The sequence below is a fragment of the Plecotus auritus genome (genome assembly GCF_963455305.1).
Source record: "Plecotus auritus genome assembly, chromosome: 8".
Taxonomy (NCBI): Eukaryota; Metazoa; Chordata; class Mammalia; order Chiroptera; family Vespertilionidae; genus Plecotus; species Plecotus auritus.
The window spans coordinates 26,922,070-26,939,925 of record NC_137782.1 but is presented as its reverse complement, the minus strand read 5'-3'; the positions used below and the strand labels follow the sequence as shown (position 1 = coordinate 26,939,925).

At 47.0% G+C, this 17,856-nt stretch overlaps 2 protein-coding genes across 7 annotated transcripts in view; one reads left to right on the top strand and one right to left on the bottom strand.

Moving 5' to 3' along the window:
- NCOA5 (nuclear receptor coactivator 5) overlaps positions 1-13,725 on the top strand; it is a 29,332-nt gene extending 15,607 nt beyond the window's left edge. For 2 of the 4 annotated variants that reach the window (XM_080684353.1, XM_080684352.1), the window contains 6 exons: positions 3,116-3,442; positions 5,731-5,867; positions 7,586-7,712; positions 9,525-9,724; positions 11,059-11,379; positions 11,841-13,725. In XM_080684353.1, coding sequence (XP_080540479.1) covers positions 3,237-3,442; positions 5,731-5,867; positions 7,586-7,712; positions 9,525-9,724; positions 11,059-11,379; positions 11,841-12,427 — 1,578 coding nt within the window. In that variant the 5' untranslated portion in view covers positions 3,116-3,236 and the 3' untranslated portion in view covers positions 12,428-13,725. Of the gene's footprint in view, positions 1-3,115; positions 3,443-5,730; positions 5,868-7,585; positions 7,713-9,524; positions 9,725-11,058; positions 11,403-11,840 lie in introns of all 4 variants that reach the window. The other 2 variants (XM_080684355.1, XM_080684354.1) reach the window with 1 other exon arrangement.
- A 1,075-nt stretch (positions 13,726-14,800) lies between these two features.
- SLC12A5 (solute carrier family 12 member 5) overlaps positions 14,801-17,856 on the bottom strand; it is a 38,283-nt gene continuing 35,227 nt past the window's right edge. For all 3 annotated transcript variants that reach the window (XM_080684349.1, XM_080684351.1, XM_080684350.1), the window contains 2 exons: positions 17,509-17,642; positions 14,801-17,323 (listed from right to left, as the gene is read on the bottom strand). In XM_080684349.1, coding sequence (XP_080540475.1) covers positions 17,232-17,323; positions 17,509-17,642 — 226 coding nt within the window. In that variant the 3' untranslated portion in view covers positions 14,801-17,231. The remainder of the gene's footprint in view (positions 17,324-17,508; positions 17,643-17,856) is intronic.

Sequence of the window (17,856 nt, the reverse complement as noted above, 5' to 3'; positions counted from 1 at the left end):
TGACATTCTAACTGCTCCCCAAGGCAGCTTTATCTAGTGATCATTAATCCAAAAATACTTGACAGTTGTCCCTTCCCATTGGATTCTGGGTGTTTGCCCACATTATACACTATATCAGATGTTACACATATTAGGAGGATTATATGACATAAGGAAAATTGAAGTAAGAATATTGGTTAGTCTCTAAGAGCGGAAAAAATGTTTAGCTGTCATTTAAATCCCCTGGTCTCCCATATGTTCCCACAAATTAGGGGTTCTTGTGAGCCTTAAAACATATGACAAGGATTTTTCATAGAAGCAAAGTTGTCATTTAAATTGTTTTTGCTGTGTCCTGTAGATGAAGTGAAATTGGGGTTTTCTACCAAGCTGATGGCATCATGATGAATGCTTAATATGTGTAATCATGATAGATGGCAAAGGTATCAACAAAACATGACTCCTGCTCTTGAGAGGCTTATAGTTTAGTTGAACAATTCATTAAACATTTTCTAAACTTGGTGTTGTGTCCTAGGGATACAAAGCCTTCTACTGTTTAGTAGGGAGGCCCTGTAAACAAATAATTACAGAACCTTGTGATAAATGAAGAAATATGTCCTAGAGCAAGGTTCATTCAATGTGTTTGTGGATCATCTGCATTGCAGATATAGTGACATTTATAGTGGAGAGTTTCTGATAGTCCTTGCCCTCATGGACTTGCAGTCTAGGAGAGCGGACAGACAAGTAAAAAAGTGCTGTGAGAAGATGTGGCCAGGATTTAGGGTAAGAAGATAAACTTTTAAACTAACAAAATGAGGGAATAATATATTTATGCTGAGACCTAGAAAATGAGTATGCATTCGTGTCTGCTGCTCTAGTAAAGGCATCAGGAAAAAGCATTGGCTAGTCATAGCTGAAAGGCCAGCAAGGCAAGAAAGTGGTAAACTAGGGAGAGGATGAGATGGAGTTGGGGAAGACGGGAGCCAAGACCACTCAGGATCTTATTAGCACTAGAGATTTTGGATTAAATTCTAAATACTGTGGGAAACCAGTAAAGGATTTTACATATTTAAACGATCACTAGAGTAATGTGGAGAAGGACTAGAATAGAGAGGCAAGAATAGACATGGGGAAACTACTTTAGAAGGCCTTTGCTGTGGTTTTTGGGGAGATGATTATGGGTTGACCTTCAGTGATGCCATTGGAAGTAAAGTAATGTGGACAGAATTTCAGAGAAAGGATGAATGAAATTTGGAAATGTGATTGGAAGAGTGGATGACAACCAGTTTCCTGGCTTGAGTAACTGAGTAGGTGGGTGTAGCATTTATTGAGATAGGACTAGCGAAGCATATTTGTTGGGGAAGATCGAGTTCGGGGCAGGTTTTATGGAGGAGGTAGTACTTAATGTGGGCCAAACAAAAAGACATTGTTGTAAAAAGGTAAATACCAGCCCTAGCTGGTTTTGCTCAGTGGATAGAGCATCGGCCTTCCGACTGAAGAGTTCCAGGTCAAGGGCACATGCCCAGGTTGCAGGCTCGATCCCCAGTAGGGAGTGTGCAGGAGGCAGCCAATCAGTGATTCTCTCTTATCATTGATGTTTCTATCTCTCCCTCTCCCTCTCTCAAATGAATGAATATATATATATATATACACACATACATATATACATATGAAAAAAAGGTAAATACCAGATCAAGATGGGTAATAGAAATAGTAAGTGCTCTAAGAGTTGAGCAGGAGATGATCAGCAATTTCTAGGGAGAATAATCTGAGAAGATTTCTTCAAAGACGTGAGACATGAATTTGCCTGAGGATTGGGTGATACTTGGATTAGTGCAGGAAAAATATTCCAGGTTGAAAAGCCAAAAGAACAAAAATACTGTGATAGATGTCGTGTAAGTTAAGTCTTAAGAACAGCTTAAGTAAAACTGAGGAAGTTGGATTGGGAAATAGAGGAAAGGTAGCAGTTGGAAGGGGCCAGATTTGTTAGGGAGGATACCCAGAAGTGCAATAGTGAAGCTGCAATTGGAACAGGTTGTAATTTGGGTAGTTAATCTGGTCTTTATGTGTTGAGTGAATTGAAGTCTGGAAGGTTGGTTTTCATTTTGTTTTGCTTTTGGAAACTTATTGGTGCCAGCTTACGGGTTTGGATTGAATTCATAAGTCCAGTGAAGAGGGAAAACAAACAGGATTGAAGTGACTTAATGGAGATAGGAAAGGAAGAATCAAAATTAACTTTCAAGAACTTAGACCTTGATAACTGGGAAGATTATTTTTGTCAAAAGTGAAAATGTCAGAAATGAGTGGGTTGAATAAGAAGTTTATTAGATATGTTGAGGTTAAGTTTCCAGGAGAGTAGACTGTCTCCTGAAGAATATTGAATCAGAGCAGACCAAACAAATCTGTGACTTCAAACACTTTAAAAAACAAACATTGGCAACAAAGGAACTAGATTCTTCATAAACCTCAAATTGAGAAAGACCACTACTCATTAACTATGTTGAGAAGACATTGTGTTCTTACACTTTACTATGTGTATCATATTGTAATTTTTCTTTTTTTCTCATAACTTGATTATCCTGCTAGATATTTTAAGTGAAGTTTTCTGCACTTCCAGGACAACTCCTTTGATCACCATTACTTTGTATGAAATTGTGCATTTGTTCTTTTTTTTTTTTTTTCGTGAGTCTTGCTCCTTACTGTCTCCCCAACTTTGTCCCCCTTTTAAAGTCTCTTTCAAACAGGTCTGGTAGGAGAAAATAGGTTCTTGGCGAAAGACACTTTTACCTTGAAAACCTATTGAGATTGAGATGCTAGATTGGCATGCATAAGGAATGCCGAATTACTACTTACTCCCTGAAGCCTGATAAGTACTATGACCTCAGTCAAAACCTTTGGCTTTGGGTCCTACATTCTTTGTCCTGATCTTTTGAGATTGTAGAACCTACTAGTCTTTATTTGCTGAACAGATGGTGACTGTTGTTCAAATTTTAGTCATGTTCTCACTGTTTTGTTACTATGTTTTGGCGGGGGGTGGGGTCAGGAATGGTTGGAGGTGGGGGGCTTCCTCTAATAAAGAGCTGAAGGGTTAGCTACCTTCGATTTCTTTGTCTTAGCATCTTCTTGCTACCTTCCACAGAGATCCATATGGCTTTGGAGACAGTCGAGATTCAAGACGTGATCGATCCCCAATTCGAGGAAGTCCAAGAAGAGAGCCCAGGGATGGAAGAAATGGTCGTGATACCCGCGATAGCAGAGACATGCGAGACCCCCGAGACTTGCGGGACCACAGAGATAGCAGAGACGTTCGGGATCACAGAGACAGCAGAAGTATGCGTGATGCTCGGGACATGAGGGATCTTAGAGACTTCCGTGATCTAAGAGACTCTAGGGATTTTCGAGATCATCGAGACCCCATGTATGACAGATACAGAGATATGAGAGACTCCCGAGATCCCATGTACAGGTAGGTACATGTACAGCTTTTCTGCTTGGGGGTTTTTTTGGTTACAGTATTTTTTATGTGTGTTCTGCTAAACTAATTGAAAGCTCTGAAGGGCATGATTTTATATTTCCATTGTCTATCAAATGGCAGATATGCTGCTCAGTAAATATTTTAGCGAATGAATTTTGGTCTCTCCCCATGGCCTATGAAAGGCAACATTGTGCAAATGGAAAAAAGATGAAATGCAAATTGTTTTGGCAGTGCAAAAGCACAGGGAAGATACACTTCGTCAGGAAAATGCACTTCATACCTACTAGGGTGGCTATAATTTATTTTTTAAGAACACACACAGAGCTCTAGCTGGTTTGGCTAGTGGATAGAGCGTCATCCTGCAGACTAAAGGGTCTCCTGGGTTCAATTCCAGTCAAGGGCACATGCCCAGGTTGCTTGCAGACTCAATCTCAGTAGGGGGCATGCAGGAGACAGCCAGTCAAGGATTCTTATCATTGATGTTTCTATCTCTCTCTCTCCCTTTCCCTTCCTCTCTGAAATAAAAATGTGTTAAAACACACACACACACACACACACACACACACACACACACACACACACACAATAGCAATTGCTGGTGAGGTTTGGAAAAATTGGAACAATATTTTACGTTGTTGGTAGGAATGTAAAATAATGTGGCAGCTATGGAAAACAGTTTGGAAGTTTCTCAAAAAGTTATAAATGTAGTAGAATTACTATGATCAATTTCACTCCTGACTATACCCAAAAGAATTGGAAAGAGGAAAACAGACACTTGTACATGAATGTGCACAGCAGCATTATTCACAGTAACTGAAAGGTAGCTACAACCCAAAGTCCATCAGTAGATGGATAAAAAATGTGATGTATTCATGCAATAGAATAGTATTCAGCCATAAAAAGGAAGATAATGCCGATACCTGCTGCCACCTGGATGGACCTTGAAAACATGCTAAATGGCCCTGGCTGGTTTTCTCAGTGGTTAGAGCATCAACCCAAGCACCTACGGGTCTCTGATTTAATTCCCAATCAAGGGCAGGTACCTCAGTTGTGGGTTTGATACCTAGCCCTGGTCTGGGCACTTGTAGGAGGCAGCCAATCGATGTTTCTCTCTCCCCCGCCTCCTCTTTCCCTCGCTCTCTCTCTGAAAATCAGTGGAAAAAATATTGTTGGGTGAGGATTTTAAAAAATACATTATGCTAAGTGAAATAAGTCAAACAGACACAAAAGACAAATGTCATATAATTCCATTTATATGAAGTGTCTAAAGGCAAATTCATAGGCAGAAGTATCTTTTTATGCCCCATTCCCTTTAATGGGTAGAGTTTCAGTTCAGAGTGTTCTGTCTTGAATGATGAAAAATTGTGTGTGTGTGTATGTATGTGTGTGCATATATAATATATATATATATATATATATACATATATATATATATACACAATATATATATACACACACACACTGTATATATGCACACACATACATACACATGGAACAGTTCCTCATATCAGTAGTTATCACCAGGCTCTGGCCAGTGTGGTGTAGCTCAGTGGTTAGTGTTGGCCTGCGCACCCAAGGGTTGCAGGTTGATTCCGGTCAAGATGACACTACCTGGGTTGCAGGTTCAATCCCCAGTTCTAATCAGGCCAGTGCAAGAGACAATCGATGCCCCCCCCCCTCTCTTTTTCTCTCCCTCTCCTTTCTCCCTCTCCCCCCCCCCCTCTCTCTCTCTCTCTTCCTCTCCCTCTCTCCCCTACCCTCCCTCCCTTCTTTTTTCTCCCCTCCCTCCCTGCCTTCCACTTTCTAAAAACCAAAGGAAAAATATCCTAAGGTGAAGATTAACAAAAAATAATAATAATTACTACCAGTTATTTTGTGTTTGCTTTATGCCAGGGACTATGCTGAGAACTTTCTGTGAATCCAGTCATTTTGCAAGGCAGGTTGACTCATTTGCAGCCACAGAGGTAATGAGCAGTGAGTCCCACATACCGGCATACCTCATTTATTATGCTTTACAAATTGAAGGCAAGGCCCTCCACCAGCAAAAAGATTACAACTCGCTTTATTGCGATACTTGCTTTATTGCAGTGGTCTTGAACCAAACCTACAATATTTTCCAGGTATGCTTGTACAAACCTCATTGGTCCAATCCCAAAGTCCTATGCCTTACAATGTTTATTTCCTCACAGGGGACTGGGTCTTGAAGAATTCTTTGTATTTGATTTTTTTCAGAATAGGATGACAGTTTTCATTTTGTGATAATTTCTTTAACTTTACAGGAGAGAAAGCTCTTATGACCGATACTTGCGAATGGATGACTATGGCAGGAGAAAGGATGACTCTTACTTTGACCGTTACAGGGATAGCTTTGATGGAAGAGGCCCTCCAGGCCCAGAAAGTCAGTCTCGTGCAAAAGGTAAAGTAGCAGAAACAGTTAATTCTATTACTGATGGAATACTTGACCAAAAAAAGAGGAAACTAATAACCAACTGAAAGGGGGCAAATGATGTGGCTAACAGTTTACAAAAGGAAAAAATACAAATAGCCTATTGATATGTAGAGAGCATTTTCAATGCAAATTAGTATTATCTGGTTTAATCATCTAAGAAGAAGAAATAAATATGAAATTTCATCAATAAGAAATAAACTAAAGATTGGAGCTAAAGAGGTTGCTTGCTTTTTGCCTATTATGCAAATAACTAGTCTGCGTTATCTGTGAAGCATGGGGTACAGCATCTCTTTAAAAAGACAAACATGCTTTTTAAAAGTATGGTTTTCTCAATACATCTTTAAAGGTTTTTAAATTGCTTCATATCTAGTTGAGTAATAGCAGTAGGTGATTCACCCCTCTGGGTAAATCCTATCTAATAAAGAGGGAATGTGCTAATTGGCCCTCACGCCATCGCAAAGATGGCAGCGCCCACAGCCAATAAGGAGGGAATATACTAATTGACTCCCCCGCCCTCAAAGATTCAAAGATGGTGCCCACAGCCAATAAGGAGGGAATATGCTAATTGTTGCCCCGCCCTCAAAGATGGCAGCGCCCACAGCCAGTAAGGAGGGAATATGCTAAGTGACTGCCTCGCCCTCAAAGATGGTGGCACCCAGTCCCCCCAGCCCCACCAGGGTGGCAGGTGTGCGGCAAGGCTGGGCCCGCCCCCAGGCGGGCCCAGCTGCTCCCCGTTTCTGCCTCCAGAGTCCCCCAGTCTCCTCAGCCCCCCAGCTGCCCAGGGACAGCCCGAGGTGCAGGCAAGCCTCGGATGGCGGCTGCCCAGCCACCAAGGTCCGCCCGAGGCTCAGGTAACCAGGCTGGCCGAGGCTTGCACTGCCGGCAGTGGCAGCAGCAGAGGGGTGGTGGGGTGTCGCCTTCCCCTGATGGCCAGGTTGCCTCCCGCCCCGCCCCTGAGGGCTCCCGGACTGTGAGAGGGGCCAGGCCGGGCTGAGGGGGACCCCTGCCTCCAGTGCATGAATTTTCATGCACTGGGCCTCTAGTAAATTAATAAGAGCCTTTCTTAATAAATTAGTAAAAGCCTTTCTAGAGGACAGTGTATATCAGATGAAGCATTAGAATGACCATGCCCTTTAATCCAACTATTTCAATGGATTTTTATAGTAAAAAATAATACTAATGGTTATTTTTACACACACACAAACCACATCCACACACACCCCTTTCACTCCCTCACACTCTCTCCCTCACTCCTAATGGCTATTTTTAGGAAATAGTCTAGAGCAGTGGTCGGCAAACTGTGGCTGGCAAGCCACATGCGGCTCTTTGGCCCCTTGAGTGTGGCTCTTCCACAAAATACCACGGCCTGGGCGAGTCTATTTTGAAGAAGTGGCGTTAGAAGAAGTTTAAGTTAAAAAAACTTGGCTCTCAAAAGAAATTTCAATCGTTGTACTGTTGATATTTGGCTCTGTTGACTAATGAGTTTGCCGACCACTGGTCTAGAGGATTAATAGAGAGAGAGAGAGAAGTGTGTGTGTGTGTGTGTGTGTGTGTGTGTGTGTGTGTGTGTGTGTAATGATCTTTGCCTGCAGGTAGTTCAGAATTCAAAGTAAAGCCTGTGGCTTATTTTTATAGAAAAAATAAGCATAATTCATATTTTAGTTTTCCCTGGTGGTATCTTGCAGAGCGTTTGAAACGTGAAGAACGGCGTAGAGAAGAGCTTTATCGTCAATATTTTGAAGAAATCCAGAGACGCTTTGATGCTGAGAGGCCTGTTGATTGTTCTGTGATTGTGGTCAACAAGCAGACTAAGTAAGGACCCTTTGGATATTTCTCCTGAGTAAGGGGAAGGGTCAGAATTGAAATTCAGGCTCCCTCTTGGCAGCTCTACCCACTGAAAGTGGTCTGTGTATTCTGGCATTGCTATGCTGTCTTAGCCAGAGGTTTTTCAATTGTAAGACAGAAAACCCATTACAAACTGGATTGGGCCTCAAAGGGAAATTTTTAGTTTGCTTGGCTTGGAAGTTCAGGTACGGTCACATCCAGGGTCAAACCATGTTACCAATTTTGGGTCTCTGTGTTGCCTTCATTCTTAGACAGGCATTCTCCTTGAAAAGGCAGAATGGCACTGGCCCTAGACATGTATCTTCCTGGCTTAGCAAATACAATGGAAAGAGAACTTCTCCTTCCTAGTGCTTCCATCTAAAGTCCTGGAATTGTTTTTCATTGGACTAACCTGGCTCACTTTCCCATTGAGAGACTAGTCACTTTAGCCAACAGTGCTGGGATGCCCTGATTGGCCAGAGCTAGGTCCTATGCCCATCCCATCCCTAGAGCTTAAGGTGACTTAGTCCTGTGGAGCCATTTGAACTGAGTTAGAGAGAGGTGCCTTCCCAAAGGAAAATCGAAGCGAAAATATATGCTGGTCATCCAAAGCAGTAGAGGCCCCCCTTCAAGGGACAACCCCAACTCCCCAGTACCGTGGGAGGCATGTCTCTGCATTTGTCAGCCAAGTATGAAGTCTTTTTTGTGAAGTGCCATGGCCTTGCAGAAATGTTAGGTGACCATGCTAGTCAATCCAGAATTCACAGCACTGTTTTACTCCACCTCTGTTTTACATTCTTTCCTTCAAGAGGCAGAGCGGAGAAGCAGAAGGGAGTATAGCGGCTTGCTGGCTTGGCAGTACCTATGTGTTCTTTCCCTTGGTGATTAGTAAATAACTTCATGTATTTCTAGCATTTTGGGGTTAAAGAGCCAATTTCAAGGCAGAAGCTAGGGAAATAGGTGTTGACACTAAGCAGCAGACAGAGTTCACAGGCTCTGGGCTGTCTTGTTGAGAAATAGATGCTGCTTTAATGGTAGAAATGGGGGGTTTGTTTGTTTTAGTTGTTTGTTTGCTTTCATTTTCTGAGCACCTATTCTGTACTACCCCCATGCGAGGCACTTTATGTAAAATATTTTTAATCTTCACAGTAAGCATGGTACATGTGTATTCATTCAGGTTTTTTGTGTGTATGGCAGATGCTAGGTACTGGAGCTATAATGGTAAACACACACAGCAGCCCCTTCTTATGGAGCTTACACCCTAGTTGAGCAGATGTATTGGCAATAGGACCTATGAGGAGAAATACATCAAGGACCTAATTTAGATTGGAGAGAAGGTCAAGGAGATGACATGGGAGCTGAGCCATATTATTCCTGTTTTATTGGTAAAGAAACTGAGATTTGTAAGAGGTAAAGGGATCTGCTCAAAGCTTCACAACTTTTCAAGTCAATGTTAGAGCTGGGATCCAAACCCGTCTTTCTAGATGAAAGCCTATGCTTTTCCCACAATTATGCAGCCTCCCCAAAGACAGGTCTATTTAGGCAGTGAGACCGTGTAAGAAAGGACTGCTGTATTAGAGAATCAGGAGAAGGACCTTGCTACTAATTACTGCGCTGCTAGCAACTTCATATAGAACCATTCGGAGCCAGTATAAAGAGAAGGAAATGTAGATCCTTGTAGTCTGAAGAGGGCACTAGGGAGACCCTGGGTTGAACTCTCCAAAGTAGCACACACAGCTGGCTGAGGTGCAACAGTGTGCAGATGGGGAGTGCTCACCTGGATTCTGTTTGTTTCTACAGAGATTATGCTGAAGCTGTGGGGCGGAAGGTACGAGACCTCGGCATGGTAGTGGATTTGATCTTCCTCAACACAGAGGTTTCGCTGTCACAAGCTCTGGAGGATGTTAGCAGGGGAGGGTCTCCTTTTGCTATTGTCATCACCCAGCAACACCAGATTCACCGCTCCTGTACAGTCAACATCATGTTTGGAACCCCACAAGGTATGGAGGCCCAAGTGGGTCAGAATTCCAGAGGTAGTCACTTAGTCCATTAATTCTTTCATGCTGAAATCAGAAGAACCAGGGTTGGGGCAAATGACTTATATATTTCAGCTCAGATATGGTAGGGCCCTTTGATAAGTGCACTGGTGGAGATTTACATAGTCATTTATTCGTCTGATATTCTTTTAGTGGATACAGTTCTATATAAGACATATGTTTTCCCCTTAGGTATGTACAGGGGTGTGCTGGCAAATGTTCAACAACCAGTTCTGGGTGAGGAAATGAGGGCAATGTGGTTTGTAGCATTTGCTGATTTTTGTGGTGCAAATGCTCTGACTGTGTCCTAATTCAAACCACCCATGTGAAGTCACTTCAGGGAGAGTTGGGAAGATGCGCAGTCAGCTCTCGCCAGTGGGAAGAGCTGGTGCATACTACATGAGTGTGATAGAATCCTTGCTTTCACCAAACTTTCTAATGGCAGAGAATACAACAGGCAGTTGGGATGCTATTTGTAAGTGTGCTAAGCAGAGGGACTGTGAGAACAGGGAGAGGGCCTTGACCTCCTAGAGGTCCAGGGGAGGAGGTTCTTTGAAGTCCTTCCCTGAAGTGACTTTTAGTACTTTGCACCCAGAATGTTGAGAGTCAGCCAATTGATGCCCTGCTCATTGCTCTTTCAACACAGACTTTTCCCTCTTCCCACCACACACCAGATCTCTATTTGTCTGACTGGTTATACCCATAACCATAAAATGCGTAAGGCTCTCCTGTGTGTCATTTGTCTCTCTGAGGAATAGTCCTCAAGATTTGTGAGTTCATTTATATAAAGTTTTGAGAAGTCTTCTCACCACCCTGTAAATCATGTTGCCCAAGGAGAGGAGGTTACTTAGGGTCACAATTTGGTCTTAATTCGTTACCTTTGAACTTACAAATTCAAAAACAGTAGGCCAGCTCTATCCCGAGAAGCACCATGGAGAGCCAGACTTTACAGACAGGCTTTTTGACCCCCTGCAGCCAGCCCTCCATGGTTATTCCCCACGAAGTCTTTTTGAATCTGTGAGAAGCTATCATGTTTCTTTGATTTTTACTACAAGTCTGTGATCTAGGAATTCCGAAAAGAACCAGCTCTGTACAAAGATGTGCATTCCCCACCAAAGAAATCCATTTACCTGTCTTCCCAGCTTCATCTCCTCCCCCTCCCTTCCCCATCTCAAGGCTTTTTGTTACTGGTTTTCTTGCTGGCTTGAGATTAGGAAAGGCTTGGTAGATAAGAGTTCAGGAGGTGGGCACTGAAATCTCTCATGGAAGAAAATAACTCATGTCATTCCCTCCTGCAGAGCATCGCAACATGCCCCAGGCAGACGCCATGGTGCTGGTGGCCAGAAATTATGAGCGCTACAAGAATGAGTGCCGGGAAAAGGAACGCGAGGAGATTGCCAGACAGGCAGCCAAGATGGCCAATGAAGCCATTCTACAGGAAAGAGAGCGAGGAGGCCCCGATGAAGGAGTGCGCGGGGGCCATCCTCCAGCCATCCAAAGCCTCATCAACCTGCTGGCAGACAACAGGTACCTCACTGCCGAAGAGACTGACAAGATCATCAACTACCTGCGAGAGAGGAAGGAGCGGCTGATGAGGAGCAGCACCGACTCTCTGCCTGGTGAGCTACGTGGCAGGGCCGAGGTGAAGTTCTGACTCTGCATTTCTCTAATTCCCAGGCTCTGTTGGGAGGGTGGGAGGCCCATGGCTCTTTGGGGTGGGTAAGGGAATGAGCCCACCCCTGTGTTTGCCTCATGGGCCTTTATACTGATAAAATGATAACTTAATATTTGGGCACAGAATTCTGATCCCTGTAGTTAATCTGGTGATGGATAGACTAGTATTACTTACTCCCTGGTAACCAAGGTGGATGCCCCTTTTTCTTTAATTAATTCTCTGGGGGAACTAGGCTGTCTTCTGGAGACAGCTCATACCAAGGAGTGGCCCCTTTGGGAAATTGATGTTATAGTCTATGTACTGTGTGATTGATGTGATCAGTGATTGTTGTTCTTCCCTGGGCTGCCAAGCCTCCTGCCCATGGAGGGTACTTTCAACCAGATACCTCCTTCTTCTGTCTTGTAGGCCCGATTTCCCGCCAACCACTCGGGGCGACCTCGGGTGCCTCGCTGAAGACACAGCCAAGCTCCCAACCGCTCCAGAGCAGCCAAGTGCTCCCCTCTGCTACACCCACTCCAGCTGCGCCCCCCACCTCCCAGCAAGAGCTTCAGGCCAAAATCCTCAGCCTCTTCAATAGTGGCACGGTTGTGGCCAGTAGCTCTGCATCTCCCTCAGTCGCTGCCGGAAACGCCCAGAACCAGAATTTTTCCACACCTGTAAACAGCCAGCCTCAGCAAAGATCACAGGCCTCTGGCAATCAGCCTCCAAACATTTTGGGACAGGCAGGATCTGCTCGGAACATGGGCCCCAGGCCTGGGGCTCCTTCCCAGGGGCTCTTTGTCCAGCCTTCCAGTCGCCTGGCACCTGCCAGCAACATAGCTAGCCAGAGGCCGGTGTCTTCCACAGGTATCAACTTTGACAATCCAAGTGTACAGAAGGCTCTGGACACCCTGATCCAGAGTGGCTCTGCTCTCTCCCACCTGGTTAGCCAAACCACAGCACAGGTGGGGCGGCCCCAGGCACCCATGGGATCTTATCAGAGGCATTACTGAGGCTCAATCTCAACTATTCCCGGCTCCCTCATCCCTGGCCACCTCCCATCTATTGTGTTCTAAGTAGTTATTTGGAGGATGTTCTTTGCGCTTATCCAGGTCACATCAAATGTCCTAAGTTTCTACCACCTGCTCTCTCTTCTGCCCAATGCTGTGTTGCTTATTCCTTCCAGAGTCAGAGTTTATATTGCATTTGGGGTTGTGTATTTTTTTTGTTGTTTTGTTTTTTTGTAGAAAATAAATATTTCTGGGGTCACTTGGGTGGCAGTATAGGTGTCTGGGCTCAGTCGATATTTTATGGGTTTCAAACATGGGTTTCTCTGGTCTCTCTGTCACCTGGATTTGGGGGGTGGGGAGGAAAAAGCCAAGCCCCAATTGGCTGAGTTTGGAATGGCATTTTCATGTCAATAGCCTTTGTTTTCCAGCCTCACAGGCCAATCAGAGCTCCAGCTCCTATCTGCAGCTCCTGCCCAGAGTTGCATAGCAGACGAGGCTCAGCAGGCTTGGTGTCTTTGTGCCCCGCCCCTGTGTTGAGGGGTCTGGAGTTTAGGAGTGTCCATGGCAGCCACACAAACACCATACTCTTCTGCCTGACACAGTATTGTTGGTTTTGGGTTTTCTCATTTTTCTCTTCTTTTGTTCTCATTTCATTGGAGGATCTCCAGTGGACTGAACAATTCCAGTCACCAGCAGTTTATCATAAACTGTGAATCTGGGCCCCAACCACTCTTCCCCCCTCCCCGCCCCGCCCTTAACATTTCCATCATCCTCTCCTTCTCCAGTGGTAGTTTGATGGAATCCGTTCTGAGAAGGCAACTCTAGACTCTGGCATTGAACACCCATTTTTTCAGTGATTGAGTTTTGGGCTTAAAAATCAATCTCTTGTTTTCTGAGTAGCAGCAGGGAGGGACCATTTTGATGTCAGACTTTTGGTAGCTGAACATGTTCTTGATACAGGTGGCTGTTCCTAACTTTTGAGCCAGAATGAAATTATTAGAGGGAGGACTTCGGGCTGCTGCTCTAAATGGAGCCAAAGGAAGCTGCCCTCTCCCTAGGGATGGTGCTCATTAGAGCCCTGTGGATCATAGTCTCAAGGGGCCTCTGGCAGGGATGAGGGAGAACAGTGACTTCAGCTGAGTCCCTGCCAGTGGCTAAGCAAACAATGGTTTAAAAAACTCAAGGTCCCCAGATGGCAGCATTTTATGTTCTGATCTCTTTGTGTTCTATAGTGTTTTTCCCTCTTTGGAACTTGTGTTGTTGATAAGATGATTACTTTTTAATTAAAATGAAAAAGGAAATGTGTCGTCTTTTTGGAGTGTGACTATCTGCAGGACCTCTTGGGGGCATTCCCTCTGAGGGTTGGAACGTGAGGGTCCCTGGAAGCACTGACTAGTTTCAATCTGCTGTGAGGCCTGCCCGCTCTTGTCCTCAACCTATGCTCAGGCCTCGAAACCTCTTTTAACCCTAGCTTCTCTTCAGCTCACCTAGTTAGCAGCTTTAGTAACAGTTCAGAGCAGATGCCTGCTGGCTAATTATAATGCTGTGGGAAACATCCTTGTTTGTGTAGACCAGTGGTTGGCAAACCGCGGCTGGCAAGCCACATGCGGCTCTTTGGCCCCTTGAGTGTGACTCTTCCACAAAATACCACGGCCTGGGCGAGTCTATTTTGAAGAAGTGGCGTTAGAAGAAGTTTAAGTTTAAAAAATTTGGCTCTCAAAAGAAATTTCAATCTTTGTACTGTTGATACTTAGCTCTGTTGACTTAGGAGTTTGCCGTCCACTGGTGTAGACTTTCAGTGTGTCAGCAGGCTTGTCCTCTTATTCTAGGAAAGGAAAGCAGGACCATGAGGAGGCCATTTCTGGCAACTGGCAAGTGAAGTGGGTTACTCTCCTGTTTTGATTTCATCTCAGTTGCCACCCTCTGTTCTGCCCATTATGCAGGGAGTTGGGAGAACCATAGTTACAGAATCTGTAAGAGCCTTCAAGAGCATTTAATAATAGCCGGCCCCATCAGGAAACGGTGTGGGTGTGTGAAGTGACTGGCACAAGGCCTCCAGTGGATTAGAGGCCAAAATGCAGACAGCACTGAACCTGACTAATCCCTGCTCACCACCTCTCGGGGTGATGTTAGTGCAGTGTTCTCTCTACTGGCCCCTGCTGCCAGTTCCTTCGTCCCTTGAGGACAGGGCCTCAAAACTGTCAGTACACTAAGGAGGCAGACACACCTGGGGGCTCAGTCCATCCCTCCTCTCAGGGAAGGTCAGTGTTTCTGATAGGAGTCTGGGGTCCTCCTGGAGAGCCACGTTGAGTAATCCTCTTCCCAACTACTAATTCTTCCCCCCTCGCATGTCCAAACAGCACACCTCAGGCTGTGAAGGGTATAATAAAATTATTTTTATTGCATTTTGTGCAGACAGGAGTCTAAAAAATACAGTAAAAGCTGTAAAGCATTAAATGGGAGCATTCAACAGTTAAAGGAAAGACCAACCCTCTCCTTTTCATATTGGCACAAAAAAACACAAGGTCAGTACTGAGGCAGAATGCGGAATACTGAAACACTGAAAATTAAAGGCAGGCCTAATAATAGTAATAAATACTCTTGATTTGGTTTGCAATCTCTCCTATTTACAAGGGTTTTCAACTTCATTGCATTGCCCTGCACGTAGATCGTCCAAAACAAAAGCAACACTAGTTATCACTACAAGGCTATTGAAATATTGCACTCAGAATAAAAGTCACTTGGACATGAAACATCTAGCTACAATGATTATAAAGATAATTTGATGAATGACATGATAACATTCATAACAAATATTGCACATGTAGCACAGAAAACTTGGGTTTTTGTTGTGGGATGTTTGTTTTCATCCATGGAAACTGCTCTTGCCAACCTGACAGTCTGGGCCCAGATAATGCAACTTTGGTTCCCTAATTGGTGTTGATACAACCCCTCCCCCTTCTGCCCAGCCCACCACTTAAGCCTGAATGCTCAGGCCTCACAAGGCTAGGCCAAGTTGTGATTCTCAGAGGTCTTTTGGAGGAAGGGGGCAGGGGAGCTGGTGTCTAATATCCAACTTTCTGATTACTACCTGGAAGAGTCTATCCAGCCCCCTCATCAAGTCTCAGATGGGCCTTGGCCTGTCAGACATCCAGACCTACCTCCAGCCACACCTGACCCAGTCAAGCTGGCACCAGCTCTAGTTCTTTGCCTACAGCTCAAAGGAAAGGAGGTGGTGAGGTCAGGAGTACCTAGTAGCCCCAGCTCTGGGAGCTGGGCCGGATGTCTAACTAGGTGTGAAGGTCAGGGGCCTGGCGCTGGAGGTACTGGACCCAGTCAGTCCCAGAGGGCACTGGAAGGAGCATGCAGTGCCTGTCCCCCTTAGTAATGTGCCCTGGGAGAAGGGAACCCGGCCAATGCGCCTTCTGTACAGAGCAGAAGTGCCAAGGACTGCAGTTGGAGTAGCCAAAGGCCTTGGGTCCTAGTTGGAGGAGGGCAGAGAGGCGCTAAGAACAAAGCACACCGGACTGCAGGCCCCATTCAGCTAGAGGCCGCTGCTAAACAGCGAGGGCCCGCCCTGGGACGCACAGAAAGGTGGCTAGGTCCCCGAGGCTGGAGCTGCCTAACGGGATGGGGGAGGGGGACGGTCTTCAGGGGCAGCGCAGGGACCTCCCCGGTGGGTACGCACCTACACCGAAATCGCTCCCCTCCTCCCTCACCAGTCACAGAAAGGGAACGCCCTCCAGCTCCCAGGTGTGTCTTTGGCGAGGAGCCATGGGATAGAGGGAGCAGCCGACTGAGGAGAGGCGCCTGCTCCCAGCGAAGGCACCGGGACGGGGCTTCCTGGGTGGGGCGCGGCCTCTCTTTCAGCCCTGAGAAGCACCCCCCGCTCCCAATCCTGGCCCCAGCTTGCATAAAAGCCGCGAAGAGGCTGCACGCTTCTCTGCAGCCGCAGTGAAGCTCTCGTCCGCTGGGAGGCGAATCCAAGAAAAGCTGGACGCTCGTCTCCCCTCATCTCCGAAAAGAGCCAGAGGGAAGGATCGGAAGCCAAGGGCGCGCGGAAAGGGCGAGGCGAGAGCGGGGCCGGGGTGTGGAGGGACCAGGACCAGGACTCCCGCCCGGGCCTAAAGCACTTTTGCTCTCAAACGCTCGGATTCCAGGAAAATCCAGCCTCCCGAGGCTCCGCCGCCGCCGGGCAGCCCGGCAGGGGAGCTCGGCAGTGGCGAGCGAAGTCCGTTGCGCTTCTAGTCACAAGAATATGGGGACATTAAAAATACACGCGATGTCTCCTGTACACTATGTATAGGCTCAGCTGGCCCACGCTGGAGGCTCCGCCAGGAGGGGCGGCGGCGAAGGCCAAGCGTGGCCACCCCACCCCGCGCCGCCCGCCGGAGCCAGGAGCTGTGCCGGCGGAGGGCAGAGCAGGACCGACCGGGACGGGGCGGGGGAAAAGAAGGGGCCACGCGGACGACCTGGGGGTCCTCAAAGCCCCAGCTCCTCGCCGCGCCTCCTCCCGACCTTTATTGCAGCGTCTCCTCCTCCGCGGGCAAGGCCCGGCTTAGGAAAAGGGCAGCGCAGCCGCAGCCGAGGAGACAGAGCGGCGCGCCTGCCGGGCTCTGCTCTCCACGTGGAAGCGGTCCCCTCCGAGGCAGCCCCAACGGACGTGGCCTCCGGACTTCAGGCGGCGGGGAAAGGGCCGGGGCGCGGGCACAGGGTCTGTATGTAAACGGTGACAGTGGCGGGGGGCGCGGCGAGGGCTCCGGGCCGCGGGCCGGGCGCGCTCGGCCCGGGTGGCAGGTCCTGGCTCTCAGGAGTAGATAGTGATGACTTCGCGGCCTCCGCCGCGGACCAGCATCACCCGATCCAGGTGCTCGGTGAGAACCTCAAGGAACTCCATGTCTGAGCGCCTGTCAAGGAGAAAGACCCGACCCCTTGCCTCCGGATGGAATTGGACACCTTGGGCCTCCGCCCTGACCGAGGTGCTGATCCTGAAGCAGAACCGGCTGGGCTCTTCCGTCCCAGGGCTAGGACCCGGTTCCCTGACGTCCACCACCCTCTTCCCCCCAATTTTAAGTCCAGGATACAATTTTCATCACCGTTGCGGTTGCGGGGAGGCCCAGGCATGTTGAGCAAAACAAGCTTGGCATCCCGGGATTTCTTCACAATGACCTCGTTCAGCCGCACTGCCGTGTGCATGCGCCGCACGTTGGACTGGTTCCTGCGGGAGGAAAGTGGGAGGAGGGCACCCTGAGCCTGAAGCGGGGAGAGTTGGATCCAGGCCACTGGGCTGCTGGGCCTCAGTTCTTGCAACCAGGAACCACCAACCCCAGACCCCTCCAACCTGGGCTCTTCAGAGAGCCCAGAGGTCAGGGGCAGGAGTTGAGGGGTCATGATATAGTGAGGAGAGTAGGGACTCTGGCCAACCCAGCAAA